This window comes from Desmodus rotundus, chromosome 13 (assembly GCF_022682495.2).
Source record: "Desmodus rotundus isolate HL8 chromosome 13, HLdesRot8A.1, whole genome shotgun sequence".
Lineage (NCBI taxonomy): Eukaryota > Metazoa > Chordata > Mammalia > Chiroptera > Phyllostomidae > Desmodus > Desmodus rotundus.
In genome coordinates, this window is record NC_071399.1 from 24026497 (window position 1) to 24044180 (window position 17684).

Consider the following 17684-nt stretch of genomic DNA (forward strand, 5'->3'; position numbering starts at 1 on the left):
ACTTTGTGATTGTAATGCAGTATAAAATTTCTGTTGTTAAAACAAAAATGTCCAGGAATAATTCAGTTGAAGTTTAGGCATAAATTTCCAGTGCTGGCTTCTATATTTTCCGCCTTTGTGAAGTTACCAGAGAGATAAATTTATATACAAAGGTAGCATTGAATTAAATTCTATATGCTTACTTTCTTTCATTTATTCATATAATAAGTCAATAAATATTCACTGGATACATTCTATGTGCCAGCCACTATACCTTTATTATCTTTAATGCTTTAAAGATATAAATAAAAATGTCATAATTTTCATCTAAAAAAAATAAACCTAGAGCCCTGGTGATACAAACAGAAGAATCAAGTAACTCAGCCAGAGGTCAGAAAAATCTTCTCAGATGAGATTTGGGAGATAAAAAAATATTTGGAAATGAATTAATTTTTCACCACTTACCTTGGGCGCATTGTTTAGCCGAATTCTTTGGTCACAATTGAGGTCAATAATATCTATTTCTAGTGTTGTGAGAGGAATTTAGTTAGTCTATAAAGACAATTAGGTGTACGAGTCACTTAATAAATATTTGCTTTCTTCTTTCCCTTTGTTTTCTCAAATCTCTCCATCAAACACAGAACTAGCCAAGCGCATTCACTGCTGGCAGTCAGTCAGTCTCTCTGGATGATGAAACCGGGCCCCACCGGTGCCCGGAAGAAAATGCGCTCGCCCAGGAGCTGCTGCTTGTGAACAGCCTCCATCATCCCCTGTCTTTACTGCAGAAAGCAAAAGTTCTTTAACATGCCTTTTTTGATATGATCTTATTTACATGCAATTTGTGAAACCTTGCTAGGAATTTTTTAGATCCTGTTGTCCACATCATTCACTGAGAATATTCGTACAAGAAGGGGAAGAGTGGAGTGACCGCAATTAAAAGCTTTTTAAGCACATGTGGAGTTACCTTTGGCAAAGAGCATCAGGAAGTCATAACCTTATGGCTTATGTCACATTTTTGGAAACGGGAAACCAACACTATTTTCCTGTGGATGATCCTGTCTTCTCAACGATTTTGAAATCCATTAACCTCTCAAATTCCTGTAAAGGCTTTTAGGCAGTATTCAAGGAGAGCTGTTCCATGTCACAGAGAAATATTGTTCAGGCTTTTTGAAGACAGAGCTTGGAGTTGACTTGAGAGCAACACAACATAGAATTTAAAATCACGGACTTTGGAGTCAGATAGCCCTGGGTTCAAGTTGTCTTACTATAGTGGAAGGATTTGCGGAGTGCATTAGGTTCCTATTGCCAGTGTAACAAATTGCCAAAAACTGGGTGGCTTAAAACAACATAAATTTGCCCTGGATGGTATGGCTCAGCCAGTTTGATTCCCAGTCGGGGCACATGCCTAGGTTGCGGCTAGGTCCACCATTGGGGCTATGTGAGAGGCAACCACACATCAATATTTCTTTCCCTCTCCCTCCTTTCCCTTCTCTCTGAAAATAAATAAATAAAATCTTTTTTAAAACCCGCAAATTTATCATGTTATATATTTTCTGAATTTCTCCAAAGAAGACATACAAATGGCCAATAGACATATGAAAAGATGCTCAACATCACTAATCATCTGAGAAATGTAAATTAAAGCCACACAGAGAAGGGAGAACCAAGATGGCAGGGTAGGTAGACACATTGCGCCTCCTCGCACAACCAGAACTGACAGAAATCCAACGGCAAGGAAGTCCGACACCAAGTAGATAAAAAAGAAACATACATCCAGACCGGTAGGAGGGGCAGAGATGGGCACCGGGGTGGAGAGGACTCGCCTGGCTGTGGCGGGACTGAGACTGGCAGAGTGTGGGATGAAGGGGGCAGGCAGTCTGACCACTAGCAGACCCTGCGGCCCCACATTCACACACAGATAAACCGATAGGGCCGGACTCAGAGTGGCCGAGAATGGGGCAGGCAGAGCGGCGGGTAGCACCCCGAGGCCCCACACTCGCACATAGATAAACCGGGACGAAAAGTGGGGAGCAAAGCAGACCACGCAACCCAGGGCTCCAGTGCAGGGAAATAAAGCCTCAGACCTCTGACTGAAAACGCCCGTGGGGGTTGGGGCAGCAGCAGGAGAGACTCCCAGCCTCACAGGAGAGGTCGTTGGAGAGACCCACAGGGGCCTAGAGCGTGCACAAGTCCACCCACTCAGGAACCAGCACCAGAGGGGCCCAATTTGATTGTGGGTAGCGGAGGGAGTGACTGAAATCTGGTGGAGAGTGGAGCGGGCGCCATTGCTCCCTCTGGGCCCCTCCAACATGTACAGCATCACAGTGCAGCGACCAGCGTTACCCTGTCCTGGTGAACACCTAAGGCTCCGCCCCTTAAAGTAACAGACACGCCAAGACAAAAAAAAAAAATGGCCCAAATGACAGAACACTTCAAAGCTCCAGAAAAAATAAATACAACTAAGTGAGGAAGAGATAGCCAACCTATTGGATGCACAGTTCAAAACACTGGTTATTAAGATGCTCACAGAATTGGTTGAATTTGTTCGAAAACTAGATGAAAAAATGAAGCTTATGCTAAGAGAAACAAAGGAAAATGTACAGGGAACCAATAGTGATGTGAAGGAAACTGGGACTCAAATCAATGGTGTGGACCAGAAGGAAGAAAGAAACATCCAACCAGAAAAGAATGAAGAAACAAGAATTCAGAAAAATGAGGAGAGGCTTAGGAACCTCCAGGACATCTTGAAACGTTCCAACATCCAAATTATAGGGGTGCCAGAAGGCGAAGAGGAAGAACAAAAAATTGAAAACTTATTTGAACAAATAATGAAGGACCACTTCCCAAGTCTGGCAAAGGAAATAGACTTCCAGGAAGTCCAGGAAGCTCAGAGAATCCCAAAGAAGCTGGACCCAAGGAGGAACACACCAAGGCACATCATAATTACATTAGCCAAGATTACACAGAAGGAGAGAATCTTAGAAGCAGCAAGAGAAAAGGACACAGTTACCTACAAAGGGGTTGCCATAAGGCTGTCAGCTGATTTCTCAAAAGAGACCTTACAGGCAAGAAGGGACTGGCAAGAAGTATTCCAAGTCATGAAAGGCAAGGGCCTACATCCAAGATTACTGTATCCAGCAAAGCTATCATTTAGAATGAAAGGGCAGATAAAGTGCTTCTCAGATAAGGTCAAGTTAAAGGAGTTCATTATCACCAAGCCATTATTATATGAAATGTTAAAGGGACTTATCTAAGAAAAAGAAGATAAAAAATGTGAACAGTAAAAATGACAGCAAACTCACAGTTATTAACAAACACACCTAAAACCAAAACAAAAGAAAACTAAGCAAACAACTAGAACAGGAACAGAACGAATGCTAAGTGAAATAAGCCAGACGGTGAGGGACAGATACCATATGATCTCACCTTGAACTGGAACATAATAAATAGAAGAAAAAAGGAAACAAAATATAACCAGAGACATTGAAGTTAAGAACAATCTAACAATGGGCAGGGGGGAGTGGGGAGAGGACAGTGAGGAGAGGGGATTACAGGAACTACTATAAAGGACACATGGACAAAATCAAGGGGGAGGGAGGAGGTGGGGGAGGGAGGGGGGTTCAGCTGGGGTGGGGTGGAGGGATGGGGAGAAAAGGCACACAACTGTAATTGAATAACAATACAAAATTAAAATTAAAAAAAAACACACAGAGATATTTCCTCACACCTGTCAGAATGGCTCTCATCAATAAATCAACAAAAAACAAGTGCTGGTGATGATGTGGAGAAAGAGGATCCCTTTTGCACTGTTGCTGGGAATGCAGATTTGTGCAGCCACTGTGAAAAGCAGTATGGAGATACCTCAGAAAAACTAAGAATAGAATTACTTTATGACCCAGCAATTCCACTTCTGGGAATTTATCCAAAGAAACCTGAAACACTAATTTGAAAGAACGCAGGTGCCCCTATGTTAGTTGCAGCATTATTTACAATTGCCAAGATTTGGAAGCTTCCCAAAGTGTCCTTCAGTAGATGAGTGGATAAAACAACTATGGGACATTTACACAATGGAGTACTACTCAGCCGTAAATAAGAAGGCTTTTTTTACCCTTTGTGACAGCATGGATGGACCTGGAGAGCATTATGCTAAGGGAAATAAGTCAGTCAGAGATAGACAAATACCATATAATTTCACTCATATGTGGAATCTAATGAACAAACTGAACTAACAAGCAAAACAGAGAGAGACTCACAGACAGAAAGCAGGCTGACAGCTCCTGGGGTGGGGGGAGCGTTTGAGGGTGGAGGGACCGAGCAAACAGGAAAAAGGACTCATGGACATGGACAGCAGTGTGGTGATTGCAGGGGTGGGGGTGGGGGTGCAGAGGAGTATATGTGGGCTAAATGGCAATGAAAAAATTACAATAAAAATAAGTTTTTTAAGAAACATGGGTTATATAAATTTCTTGTTACTCAATAAAAACTCAGTAACAATCCTGTTGCCGTAAAACTACTTTTTATATTTAGTGAGGGAGATGGGCTGCCACAGGTGTGGTACCTGTGCCAGTAAACCCATAGTCATAGGCAGCAGAGCAGCAAGTTTTCCCATGGAAACACCGTGACCAGCACCAGCTGCTGTGCTTGGTGAGATGAACATCAGCTCACCTAGGAATGTCTTTTAAGGAAGCATTCTTCAGGAAGAGATCATCCTGGACTCCTGTCTGTGTTCCACTGCTCACACCGGAGCCTTCAGTGACCCTTTTGACTTTACCTTCACTGTATGCCCAGAATCAGACCACTTCTTACCACCTGCACAGCAGCCTCCCTGGCGGAGGCCTTCATCATCTCTTGCCTGGATCATTTTGGAATGTTCTGACTAGTCTTTCTGCTCCTGATGTCCTTGTAGTCTCCTTGAAAATCTATTCTCTAGAAAGAAACACCAGTTATTTTTTTAAATTATAAGTAAACTCATGTCATTTCTCTGCTGCAGATATCTCTTACAGAGTAAATGCTAAATCCATGAAAAAGTCTATGAGTTTGTATTCAGTCTGCATCTGCCCTCTTCCCACTGCCTTCTTACCCTGACCTCCCCTCCTCCCACTCTTCTCTGTTCCAACCACACTGGTCTCCTGGCTGGTCTTCATTCATTCTCCAATGCTCTTATCTTCAGGCCTCTGCACTTGACGTTCCCTCTACCTACAACACCTTGCCTCCAGATGCCTATGCAGGCTACTCCTTACCTCCTTCAAATCTATCTTTGCACCCTATCGCATTATGAGAAGCTGCCTCTGAATATGCCATGCAAATCTCAACCCCTTTCTTCCTCTTCTATCCAACTCTGCTGCATTTATTACTTCCTGACATCATCTATATTATAAATGCATATCTTTCTATTATTTATTTTTGTAGACTGTAAACTCCATACATGTAAGGTAGGGATTTTGTTTTGTTTTATTTGGTTTAACTTGGTTTACTGTTATATTTCCAAGGCCCAGAAAGTTGTAGGTAAAAGTAGACCTTTAATAGATATTGGTAAAATGAATGAGTGAGTAGATCAATGAATGAATGAATGAATGAATGAATGAATATATGAGAAAAGTATCTAACTCAATTTTCTAGTGTGGTGCCTTCCGCACACTCTCTCCCTTTGTGTATATTCTAGATTTGATTTGAGTGGCTGAGAGGAAGATGAAGATCAGCCAGTTTCTTGGAGTGTTAGAAAGTGGACCAGGCAGAAGCTTAAGGAAGAGAAGTTTCTAGGGTCCCTTGAAGTTGACGTACGACAGTTGGTTGAATATGAGTGCTCTGTACATCTGTGGGGGCACTGGCTAAACTAATACCACAGAAGATGAAAAGAACAAACTTAAATTCTTCCAAAGAAGATGTTGTTTTATGTCTGGGTGATGCCAAAATAAATATTAAAAGGAAAAAGTCAAATTATTCCTTTTGAGGACTGTGTGCATGAAGTACCTGATTACCTTTTCTTTTTCTTTTTTAAAGTAAGTATATCGTTTACATATACACAAGCCCAAGGGATATTGTCTACTGTTATTATTATTAAATTATACTTGTATTCAGTGGTTATATATTAACCTTTGTACACAGTCCCTGAAGGTCACAGTTTCAGGCTGTGCATCACGTCAGCGTCTTGTAGGTAAACCACCATCCTACAATCAGACAGAGAAGGTCCCTGACTGAGCTCTCTCTCAACAGCTCAGGAGTTGCCATGGGTAGCAATATGCAAAGGGCACAAATGTTTGGAGTACACTTCAACAACTTCTCTGCGAGTTGAAGCGTTCCTGTGCTAGCAGAACTTTTGTTGCAGTTGTTTGGAAAAATGGTGAGTTTCAGCCACCCTGTGTGTGTCTTTGCACTCTCCTGATTTCAGCTATTTTTTTTTTAAAGAAGGGCCCAAGTCTCTAGAATCTATTGCCACAGATGAGGCAAAAAGAAATCACCACCTTCTCTCCCGTCACTAAACACAGCTTTTGGTAACATTTTGCCCAAGAACGGGATATTGGCAACTCAACTGTTAAACTTGTCTGTGATTATTCTTCCTTGAGATCACTCTGATGTCACCAGTGTAATTTGAGCCCGGAGCTTTTGTTCAAGCTTTAAATAGCAGTCCCGGAATGATTTTGCTACAGACTCTCTGGAGAGCCTGGGAGCTGAATTCCCGAAGAGCCCACATCTATGAAAGCAAAGCCAAGCCACCAAGCCATCACCATGTCCACCTCGCTGCGGGTCAGCCCGTCCATCCATGGCTACCACTTCGACACAGCCTCACGTAAGAAAGCGGTGGGCAACATCTTTGAAAACATCGATCAGGAATCCCTGCAGAGGCTCTTCAGAAACTCTGGGGACAAGAAAGCAGAGGAGAGAGCCAAGATCATTTTTGCCATAGATCAAGATCTGGAGGAGAAAACACGAGCCCTGATGGCCCTGAAGAAGAGGACGAAAGACAAGCTTCTCCAGTTTCTGAAGCTGCGGAAATATTCCATCAAAGTTCACTGAGGACCAGAGAATGGATAAGGACGTTATCTGAGCATGGACACTTAAAGACCATGTGAGTTTGTGAGACCCTAACACGCAGCACTGTGCTACTCCTTGCAGGCTTCTCCCCTGCCAGGACTCGGGAGGCTGGAAAGGAACAGAGCAAACTGGTGACAAAGAGTCCTACCAATTTCAAGCCTGTGCTGTGACAGTGGAGAACAAAACGCCCTCAGCAAGGATTTGAAAATCCTCCCGGCGGGAAAGGACTGATGCCGATATCAGGACAAGAGTCTGGACAGATGTAATGAGAACTGAAACTGGGGAACACAGGTGGCTGAGGACGAATTGCAGCCGGGGTCTCTGTGTCAGGCCCTAGGACTTAAGTTCCACCTGAACTTTTTTTCCTCTTAACCAAACTGGGAATGGGGGGAGGAGGAGGGAGGAGGGAGGGGGGAAAACAGGGAAAGAGAATACCATGCTCTATGGTTTACTGAATTTTTTATTTGAACTTTCAAGATGTTTCCAAGTTTCAGTGTTGTCTATTGGTATAGGTTTTTAAAGATCAGTAATTGGTTTTTTATTTGCATTTATTACAGTGCCTGAAATGTATGCCACAGGGGTGTAAGTACAAAGTCACCGAGCTGCCTTCCCTTCAGCAGCTCAGTGACATCTACGCCACCTCCTGGTGTGTACAGGGTTTTTATGCATTTCAAATTGGTTGCACAAAAGTGAGAATAATGGGTCCTTCAGAAATCCAAAGTACTGTGAAAGAATTTATATATTTTTAATCTTCTAACTGATGTCAAAGTATAATCTAATTAAATTTCTTCCCGCTACTGCAGTGAGCATTAGGAAAGAAATACGATATACTAAATAGTTTATAAAGATGCTATGGTTTCTATAATTTATTATACATGACAAATGATGTGCAACCATAATAAATTATTATAAACTTGACTGCTCTTGGTCTGTGATGATTAGAATCAAAGAAAAAATAAGATGGTAAATTATTAATATAAACGTCTATGCACTATTATAAAATGTCCTAAGGACTTTACTTAAGAGTAAAAGGTGCTTTCAGACTAGCTTTACATTAATTGCCAAACTTTTTCAAACCAAATTCTTACATCAAATATTTAGAATGTTTCTTACCAACTTTAAAATATAAGGCGTAGACACAAAAATTTATTGATTTTCAACATTGTTGTTTATGTATCCATTGAGGGTGAGTTTTAAGGGACTTTTCTCTCCATATTTTTGAAATTTTTCCTCTGTGGCTGCAGTAACTCTGTACATTTGTACATTTATTTCTCCCCAAACAATATATTTTGGGGTTAAAGTCTGAATTATGATCAAGACTCTGTGGGTTAGCAATGTTTATTTAATACAAACCAGTATGGGAATAGCATTAGGTCTTTGCTTATTTCCTCATAAAATTATAATAAAACAGTTCTAAGAAGGCATACATCAATGCCTACTGCACTTTCCTATCAGAGAGAAATAAAAATGTTCTGGAAATTATGTGTTTCAGAAACATCTACAAAAGTTTTTGAAACTGCTGATCACAGTAAGACAAAACAAGGGAATGATCTAAAATCTTTAGGGAGTGTTGCAAGTCAGGATTTTAAATAATATATTTTTAAAAATTAAACTCAGTGGTCAAATCTATTTTCAAAAGTTAATGGATTTGTTCACTAAATATAATATAAAAATCACTTCATTAAAAAGGAATGTTTTACATGACAGCATCTATGAAGACACAAATACGCAGAAGTGTGTATGTGTGTGTATTTTTCTAGGAGCAGTACTTATAATTTCCATCAGATAACAAAAACAACCATGTTACCAAAATCAATGAAGAACAAAGGAGCTTTGCCAGGTGGGAGGCTCAGCTGGTGATGGCATTTTGGGATTGTCCAAGTGAAGCCTGTATAGAGTCCCCTGCCCCATGACCCTATGTCCCCATTCTTGCCAACAGAGCTTGCTTAATGATCTCACCAAAAGCCTTTGTCTCAGGTGCTGGGAACAAACTTCCTACCTCTGACACTGACACACTGGGAATCCCCAAAAGACATTGACAAACCACTGGGGAAGGAAACTTAGCAACTTCTTCCTCCAGAATACCTATTACGCTCCATGCTTCCAAAGAAAATGGTTAACTTGTTTTCTTTTCAAAGACTTTAAACACATCTCGGGTGCTGAACATAGTTCAAAGGTTAAATTTATTTTACATACTCATGATTAGGTACTGTGCCTCAGGTATTTTCAATCGAGTACAATATAAATCTTCACTTTTCACATTAACGTGCTAATTTAGTTTTCTTGCAGTCTGCTATCATTATTTTCTGATTGCAAGGCCATTTCATGGAAAACTAATTGAAAAGCAATCGGGATACGATTTACAACAGTTTGGAGGACAATAACTCTTCCAGGATATTTTTAGACAAACAGGCTGCTTTTCGCCTCCCTGGTGAACATAAGTTGGAATCAATGGGATTGTACAAGGATGGGTTTCAACTGCATAAAACTTTTATTATTTAGTGTGAGGGAAGAGTAAACATCACTACAACAAGTAGGGTTAGTTCAGTTCAGAAACTTCTGTGGCACAAGGATGGCCAATTATACCTCAAGATGTCTCATTGTAGTAGAAGAAATAAAAGCAGCAAAGGTGAAATAGCCCATTAATAATATTTGTGTCATTAAGGTGCTAATAACAACTTCTACTGAGTTTTACCAGACAATTTTCTAAGCTGTTTTCGTGCATTAGATCACTTAATTAGCACCGTGGCACACAAGCAGGTGTGTGTACATGTGTGCATATGTAAGTAGTGTAACAAAACTGGTGTAACATGCCCAACGACACACAGCTTGTGAGGCCAGGACTCAAAATCCAGGGAGGCTTTGCTCCAAAGCCTTGATTCCAAGCCACTAGATTAGGCTGCTTTTCTAAGAGAAACTAAGCATCTCTTTTTCCCTTTAAAATGACAATTGCTTGTACTCTAGTCAGTCAGGAAGACAGGAAGTCATGGCCTCTGAGAAAATCAATTTGATCTGATCTCTGTCTATTTATTTGTCACTCGTGTTACAGGGAGGAAAGCTAAGCTTCGTCATTTTAATTGTATCCACTTTTCTTCAATGTAACCTTTCAAGTCTGCAGCTGTCAGTTAACACTTTGGTCTCAGTTTGCTCATCAGCCACTACAGATTCATTATTTCATTTCACCCCGGGCTCAGCATTTCCCTCAGCTTACATCCCTGGTCCACAGAAGAAGAGGGTTTGTAGCTGCAGGAGACCCCCGTAGATGGGAAATACTGAGAAAGCGGCCCACGACACACGCCTGCCTGAGGTTTTCCTCCCCCTCTCACCGGGTAGTCAGAGGGTGTGACGCTCCCTTGGCAAGCGTAATCAATAAACAGATGACTAAGCCATGATTTAGGAATTACATGGCCTTTCAGGGTTCCCCATCTTCCCTTCCAAATGTCACAGAAAGGTTTCCCAAAAGGGCATATAACTTAGGTAACTCCCTTTCTCACACCCGGGGAGTGGAATCAGGGTTTGCACCCTATCCGTTCATGCAACAAAAATACAGCAAGCACCCATCCGTGTGGGCCACCTTGGTCAGAATGGATCTCTAGCCCTTTTGTCAGAGGAGCCCAAAAGCCAGAAACTAATTTAAAATCAATGTCGCACGCACACACTAAATATTTACAGTCCTTCAGAGGGCATGGCGGTTCATTTTCCCGAGCCTTTGTTTCCTCAGCTGTCGACAGCAAAATTCCCATAAGCAATTACCACTAGGCTGGTTCTGGGGGGGTTTCCAACTCTGCCTTAAGCAAATTCCTTTCTAATTTCTGGATTTTTATCTGTAAGGGAAAAAAATAGGTTGGACTGGACGGTGCCTGTGAGCTCCTTGAGAACTCACATTCTACATACATGGGAGGTAATAACTGAACCGCCCTACAGGATAGGCCTCCTCGCTGGGTCCGCCAGCCATCCGCATGTGGCAGGAATTCCTCCCGAATGAAACAAAAGCCTAATTTAACGTTTTGATTACTAATGGTTACTGAAGGCAGAATGTGAGGGGAATAACTTTCTGTGGATCCACCTACACTTTTTAAAATCCTGCCTGTATTTTGGTGGGTGCCCGTGGTAAGGCCCGCTGTTGATAGGACAGCCTCCTCCATATCCCAGCAGTGCCAGGTACTGAGCAAATCTCCATTGTGGGTGGAAATCATAGTCACCTGTGGCATTCTTAGAAGTATAGATTCCTTTCTCTGTCTGACTTATTTCACTTAGTTTAATACCCTCTAGGTCCATCCATGGTGTCACAAATGGTAAGATTTCACTCTTTTTTTACGGCCAAATATATATGTGCCACCTCTTCCTTACCCATTCACCTTTTCATTGGAGCAATTCATCTATTTACATTTAAAGTAATTATTGATAGGTTTGTAAGGTTTGTAGTTACAGCCATCTTATCAATTGTTCTGATTGTATTTATAGTTCTTCCCTGTTCTTTTTTCATTCTCTTGCTCTCTTGTGTTGTAGGTTGATGACTTTCTACAGTTGTGTTTGGATTCCTTTCTTTTTATTTCTTGCATATCTTTTGTAGACTTTTGGTTTACGGTTACCATGTGCTTCGTAGACAGCATGTTTTTACTTATATGTGCAATCTAAAAAACAAAGTAAATGAGCAAACAAAGCAGAAACAAACTCATAGGTACAGAGAACAAAGTGATGGCTGCCAGAGGGAAAGGGGGTTATGAGGTTGGATGTAAAAGATGAAGGCATTAAGAAGCACAGATTGGTAGGTACAAAATAGTCACAGGGATGTAAAGTACGGCTTAAGGAATGTGGTCAATACTATTGTAATAACTGTGTATGGTGTCAGGGTGGGGCAAGACTTAAGGGGGGATCACTTGTATAAATCCTGTATAAATGAAAACTTGTATAAGTGTCTAACCACTATCCGGTGTACCTGAAACTAATGCAGTATCGAATGTCAACTGCAATTAAAAAATTAAAGCATTTTAAATACATAAATAAATTATTTTTTTAAATAATAAAATATAGATTCCTGGCCCCAAGCTCTCTAGGCATTGGGCCCGGTAATGGGCATTTTTACAAAGACCCACAGTTAACTGTGAAGAGCACTGGATGATGGGAACAATTTCTTATGTTACAATTGCATCTTCTGTTGATTTCATGGCATTAATTAGAGTTTTTCTTCCCATATTAGTTCTTTCATTAATTGAAAATCATTCCTCAACAAGGACATATTCTGAAGACAGAATAATTTTTCTTGAATTTTAATCATTGCAGTGTGTGCAGATGAATTACTTTTCACGGGATTTTGTTCTCCTTCAATATCAGTCTGATATTTGTCTACCCTGATACATATGTTTTACCAAGAGAAAATCTTCTGCTTCCTAACCACTACCTTTTCTTCCATCCTCCTGTAAGTGGTCCATGCTGAATAGGTGACAAGGTTTTATCACCTGAAAGGTTGGGGGACTCCCGCTGACCCCAGAGAGTCAAGGCCTGGAAGCGTCTCAGTGCCGTTCAGAAAGGCATCTTCCCCACTAACACTGCGCAACACATCTGGTAGCGTAGTTGTGTCCACATCTACTCTTACCAGAATCTCCCGAGGGCACTTCAGAATCCAGGCCCTTGGACTTTATGATTCACAATTTCCGGGGCTGGTCACCTGCTATATGTCCTTAAACCATTCTTCGGGTGAAACGGCTGTAAAGCCAGATTGAGAACCGCTGACCTAGACTAACCTCACAAACTGTGGTCAGAGTGAGAACGTGGCTTATTTTAACTCAGCCGCGTCTCCCCAGGTGCATTGTGGGCCTCAGTACATTTTTGACAACACGCAATGTTGACCCAGGATGTGACTAGTACCTCATCCTGGAATATGTTATTCCTGTTATCTCTCATCCAAATAATACCACTACATTGACTTCGCTCATAAATACTATCTGTTCTAAGAAATCTTACCTGATCACCATTAGCTAAATTCCCATAAGCCACATAATCTTAGCAATCAAAATATGTTTTCCAAGTAAATGAATGGCCTTTCTTCCCATTAAATATATCTACCACCTGCCTGCGATCCTGGAGAATTCATATCTTAGTCTTTTAAAAAGGAGGGCTTAGCACTGATCACTAACAATCAATTACATAACTGGATCTTAATAAAACCAAATTTCTTCTTAACAGCAAATGTCTTCCACTGAGATAATGTGGTTTTACTTTTAAAGAAGAAGAACAGGAAGATTGAAATCAGGGATAAGGGAACACGAAATGGGGAAAGACAATAACAACCAAAGGTGGTAGGGGCCTGAGGAAAAACACCTGCAACCTGATTTTCCTTAGCTCTGGTTTTGGCTGTTAGCTGCATAGTTGGATGTGCTGCATGGTGTATGTGCTGCATAGTTGGATGTGCTGCATGGTGGATGTGCTGCATGGTGGATGTGCTGCATGGTGGATGTGCTGCATAGTTGGATGTGCTGCATGGTGGATGTGCTGCATAGTGGATGTGCTGCATGGTGGATGTGCTGCATAGTGGATGTGCTGCATGGTTGGATGTGTCACATGGTTGGATGTGCTGCATGGTTGGATGTGTCACATGGTTGGATGTGCTGCATGGTTGGATGTGTCACATGGTTGGATGTGCTGCATAGTTGGATGTGCTGCATAGTTGGATGTGCTGCATGGTTGGATGTGCTACATAGTTGGATGTGCTGCATGGTGGATGTGCTGCATGGTGGATGTGCTGTATGTTTGGATGTTTTGCATGGTTGCATGTGCTGTATGTTTGGATGTTTTGCATGGTTGCATGTGCTGTATGATTGGATGTGCTGGATGGTGGATGTGCTGCATAGTTGGATGTGCTGCATGGTTGGATGTGCTGCATGGTGGATGTGCTGCATAGTTGGATGTGCTGCATAGTTGGATGTGCTGCATGGTGGATGTGCTGCATAGTTGGATGTGCTGCATGGTGGATGTGCTGCATGGTGGATGTGCTGCATAGTTGGATGTGCTGCATGGTTGGATGTGCTGCATGGTTGGATGTGCTGCATGGTTGGATGTGCTGCATGGTTGGATGTGCTGCATGGTGGATGTGCTGCATGGTGGATGTGCTGCATAGTTGGATGTGCTGCATGGTGGATGTGCTGCATAGTTGGATGTGCTGCATGGTGGATGTGCTGCATGGTGGATGTGCTGTATGTTTGGATGTTTTGCATGGTTGCATGTGCTGTATGATTGGATGTGCTGCATGGTGGATGTGCTGCATGGTGGATGTGCTGCATAGTTGGATGTGCTGCATGGTGGATGTGCTGCATGGTGGATGGGAGAAAGAGAAACAGGGCAGTGTGCAGGGCACGAAAGGAACTGCATGAATCCTGCCTCAGCCATGTACTAGTAATGTGTAGATTTTGAGTAAATAATTTAATCTCTCTCCACCTTATTATCTATAAAATAAGGGTAATAATACCTCCTATATTAGTTTGCTAGGACTTCCATAACAAATTACTACAGACTAGGTGGCTTAAACAACAGAAATTTATTTCCTCACAGTTTGAGTGACAAGAAGTTCAAGCCAAAGATACCGGCAACATTGGTTTCTCCTGAAGCTTCTCTCTTTGCCTCGAGGGTGGCCGTGATTTTACTGTGTCTTCTCATGGCCTCCTGTCTCTGTGCCTTCATCTCTTCATCTTATAAGGACACTAGTCAGATTGGATTGGGGCCCCCTGATGACCTCATTTTCCCTTAATTGCTTCATTGAAGGCCTTATTTCCGATTACAGTCAACCTTCAGAGATACTGGGGGTTAGGGTTTTAACATACAGATTTACAGGGGGCACAATTCAGCTCAGAAACACTTCATACTTATTCCTCTTGATTGTTGTAAGCATAATATAAGCTGATGTTTTGAGAAAGGCCAGAAGTTAAGTACCTAGGGAAAGATTCTTCAAGACAGGGTTGGTGCTTTGTTCACGGTAGAACATCACAGAGCCTCCAGCACAGTGCTAAATAGGGGGTAGGTACTTCATAAGTGTTTGTTGACTATGAACATACACAGTCCACGTAAACATAAGGTATTTGTTTGATGTATTAATTGATTAATTTCTGAAATCAACAAGTGATCATCTGCATCCTTTTTGTCTCCTCAGATCTCAGTGGAGGGCTCAGCAGCAGTGGCCTCTAAGGGTTAAACAACTGAACCAAGGTAGGAGCCCTAGTTCACATGGAGAGAGTCACATTGGGGAGGCATTGTACCATGGTGCATTTCTGCCACCGAGCACTTTGTTTTCATTACACATGAATGGCTTCAAAATGTTCGGTGGAAGTGAGCAAGCTCTCCGAACATCTGTGAACCGAGTGGCTGATGGCTTCTAGTTCTGTTTTTCTTTTTTTAAAATGTTTTTATTGTTGTTCAAGTACAGTTGTCTCCATTTTCCCCCCATCACTCTTTTTCTTGACATAATTTGTGTATCTCTGGTTAGGGATCTGAGATGGAAAAGTATTGTTTTCTCCTGTTCTCCTTCCAGCTTCGGTCGTAGTATAACCAGTCACTGCCACAGCTGAGGCATTTCACGTGGACGAGCGTGAAGAAGGGAGGGCATGGCAGGTTTAAAAACTCCAAGTGATATACAAAATGGGGAGGGGGGGAGGCTGTGCTGATCCCCAAAGCAATTCTATACATCTTACCTTATCTAGCAAGAATTTCAGGAAGAATGGCACAGGCTTAGAGAGTGCTATAATCTGTGCTTCAGAAGTGTGGGAACCTTTGTGGAATAAAGCCTTGCAACATGTTTTTAGGAACCAAATGTCATTGACCATTGTCTGATTTCAACTGGAAAAGAAAAACAACTAAATGTGTGGCATACCAACAATTAAGACCATACTGCCCTGGCTGGTATGGCTCAGTGGGCTGAGTGCCGGCCTTTCAGGTCACTGGTTCGATTCCCTGTCAGGGCACATGCCTGGGTTGTAGGCCAGGTCCCCAGCTGGGGGCTTGTGAGAGGCAACCAATTGATGTTTCTCTCACACATCAGTGTTTCTCTCCCTTTCTTTCTCCCTCTGTCACAAGCACACATTTGTGATAGTCTTTCCTACAAGTTAGCCAGGCAACTGCTCGGCTAGCTGCCTGGCACCAAGGAATAGACAAGAGTCTCACACAGAAACTATGCTCTTCGCTCAGTTTTTATTGAATGTAGTTTCACTCAAACTAGAACATCAACATACATTAATATCCTACTCACACTCTAACAGTTTAAGAGAAATATCACACACACACACACACAGAGCAATCAGAGGGGGATAATGAACCCAAATCCCAGAGTCTCAGTCTACAGGTCAAGGAGACAGCACGGTGGGCAAGGGAGGTGTCAGTGTCTTTCAAGGAAGGACCTCTGGAGCCAGGTGGGCAGCAGGGCAGGCGAAGCCATCAGTCCAGCAGGGCTGAGCCTCTGGCAGCCAATGCCAAGGGAGACCAGCATGGTGTGGAGCAACACTCTGGTGTGTGGAGATTGGTGGTCTCAGCAGTGGTCTGGAACCTGCCTCAGTTATACCTTGAAAGTGGCGTGTACTCCACCCTTCTGGGTCTTTTGATAAATGTCTTGGAACCCTTGATGGCAAGTGGACAATTTGTCTAGAAGCCTATGGATGGTATATGGCTGTTCTGCTTGACTCCCCTGCTGGCCAGTGTGGACTTTTCCCAGGAGCCTATCTATGGTGGTCTCGCTCTGCAGACATGGCTATTCTGATCACTTAAGGTATCTTAGGTGTATCTCCTTGTCAGATGTATCTGCTCTGACTTAGGTGGTTTCCCTCTTGAACCAAAGTGTCATGGCTGACTGGCAGCCATCTTGGTTGATGTGAGTGACTCCACTTTGTTTTATATACTTTATGCTATCTTGATTGGACCAATGCCATTTTATTGGTCCTGCTTTCCACACCCTCCCTTTCCCTCTCTCTAAAAATAAAAAAAAATCTTTTTTTAAAAAAGACCATACAAATGATTGAACAATCATGTAATGAAATAAATTGACTAAAATAAGCCAGCCAAGCAAGAGTGGTATAATATGTAGTCAAAATAACAATCTGAACATCTGATTTTTAAGTTTAAATTGACCATGGCCACATTGAGTAGGTATGAACTAGCATTGTCTTTCTATTCTGCATACATTCAGATGTGAAAATATCTACATCATCCCTTTCTTAAGGGATCAAACGGTCATGCTGTACTTCCAGGATTTCCTAACCCAGCATGCAGATTCTTCATCATTCCCCCAAAATGTCAGGATTAGGTTCCTCTATCCCATTGACTGCTTTCAACACCTTTTTCAGTGAACCTTTATTCTTTTATAGCTTTTCATATTATTTTGAAAATGATGTAAAAAAACGGAACAGTTTTTCTCTTTCACTTTTAAAAACTTAATGTTGCTGTCAGATAGGTGTGTAAAATTTCTAGACCACTAAGACAGAGCTGGCTCCCTGGGTAGGACAGCGAGGTACTGGAGGCATTGCCACTCAAAACTCTGCTCCATGGCTAAGAAAGACCAGAAACTCAATACTCTGGGCGTCAAGGCTGAGAGACTTACAAAGACTCACTCACTCTAATGAAATTCATAGTCTGCAATGTAAATAAGGACCACTGATTTATTCACTTACTAGAACAATTTAACTGACAAGCACAAG

The 17684-nt window shown here is 42.0% G+C and overlaps 1 protein-coding gene across 1 annotated transcript; it reads left to right on the top strand.

Annotated features, from left to right (window-relative positions):
- Nucleotides 1-6233: 6233 nt before the first annotated feature.
- TCIM (transcriptional and immune response regulator) lies at nt 6234-7929 on the top strand. Its single transcript, XM_024578974.4, has one exon. The coding sequence runs from the start codon at nt 6673-6675 to the stop codon at nt 6991-6993; it is 321 nt and encodes a 106-aa protein (XP_024434742.2). The 5' UTR covers nt 6234-6672; the 3' UTR covers nt 6994-7929.
- Nucleotides 7930-17684: the final 9755 nt, after the last annotated feature.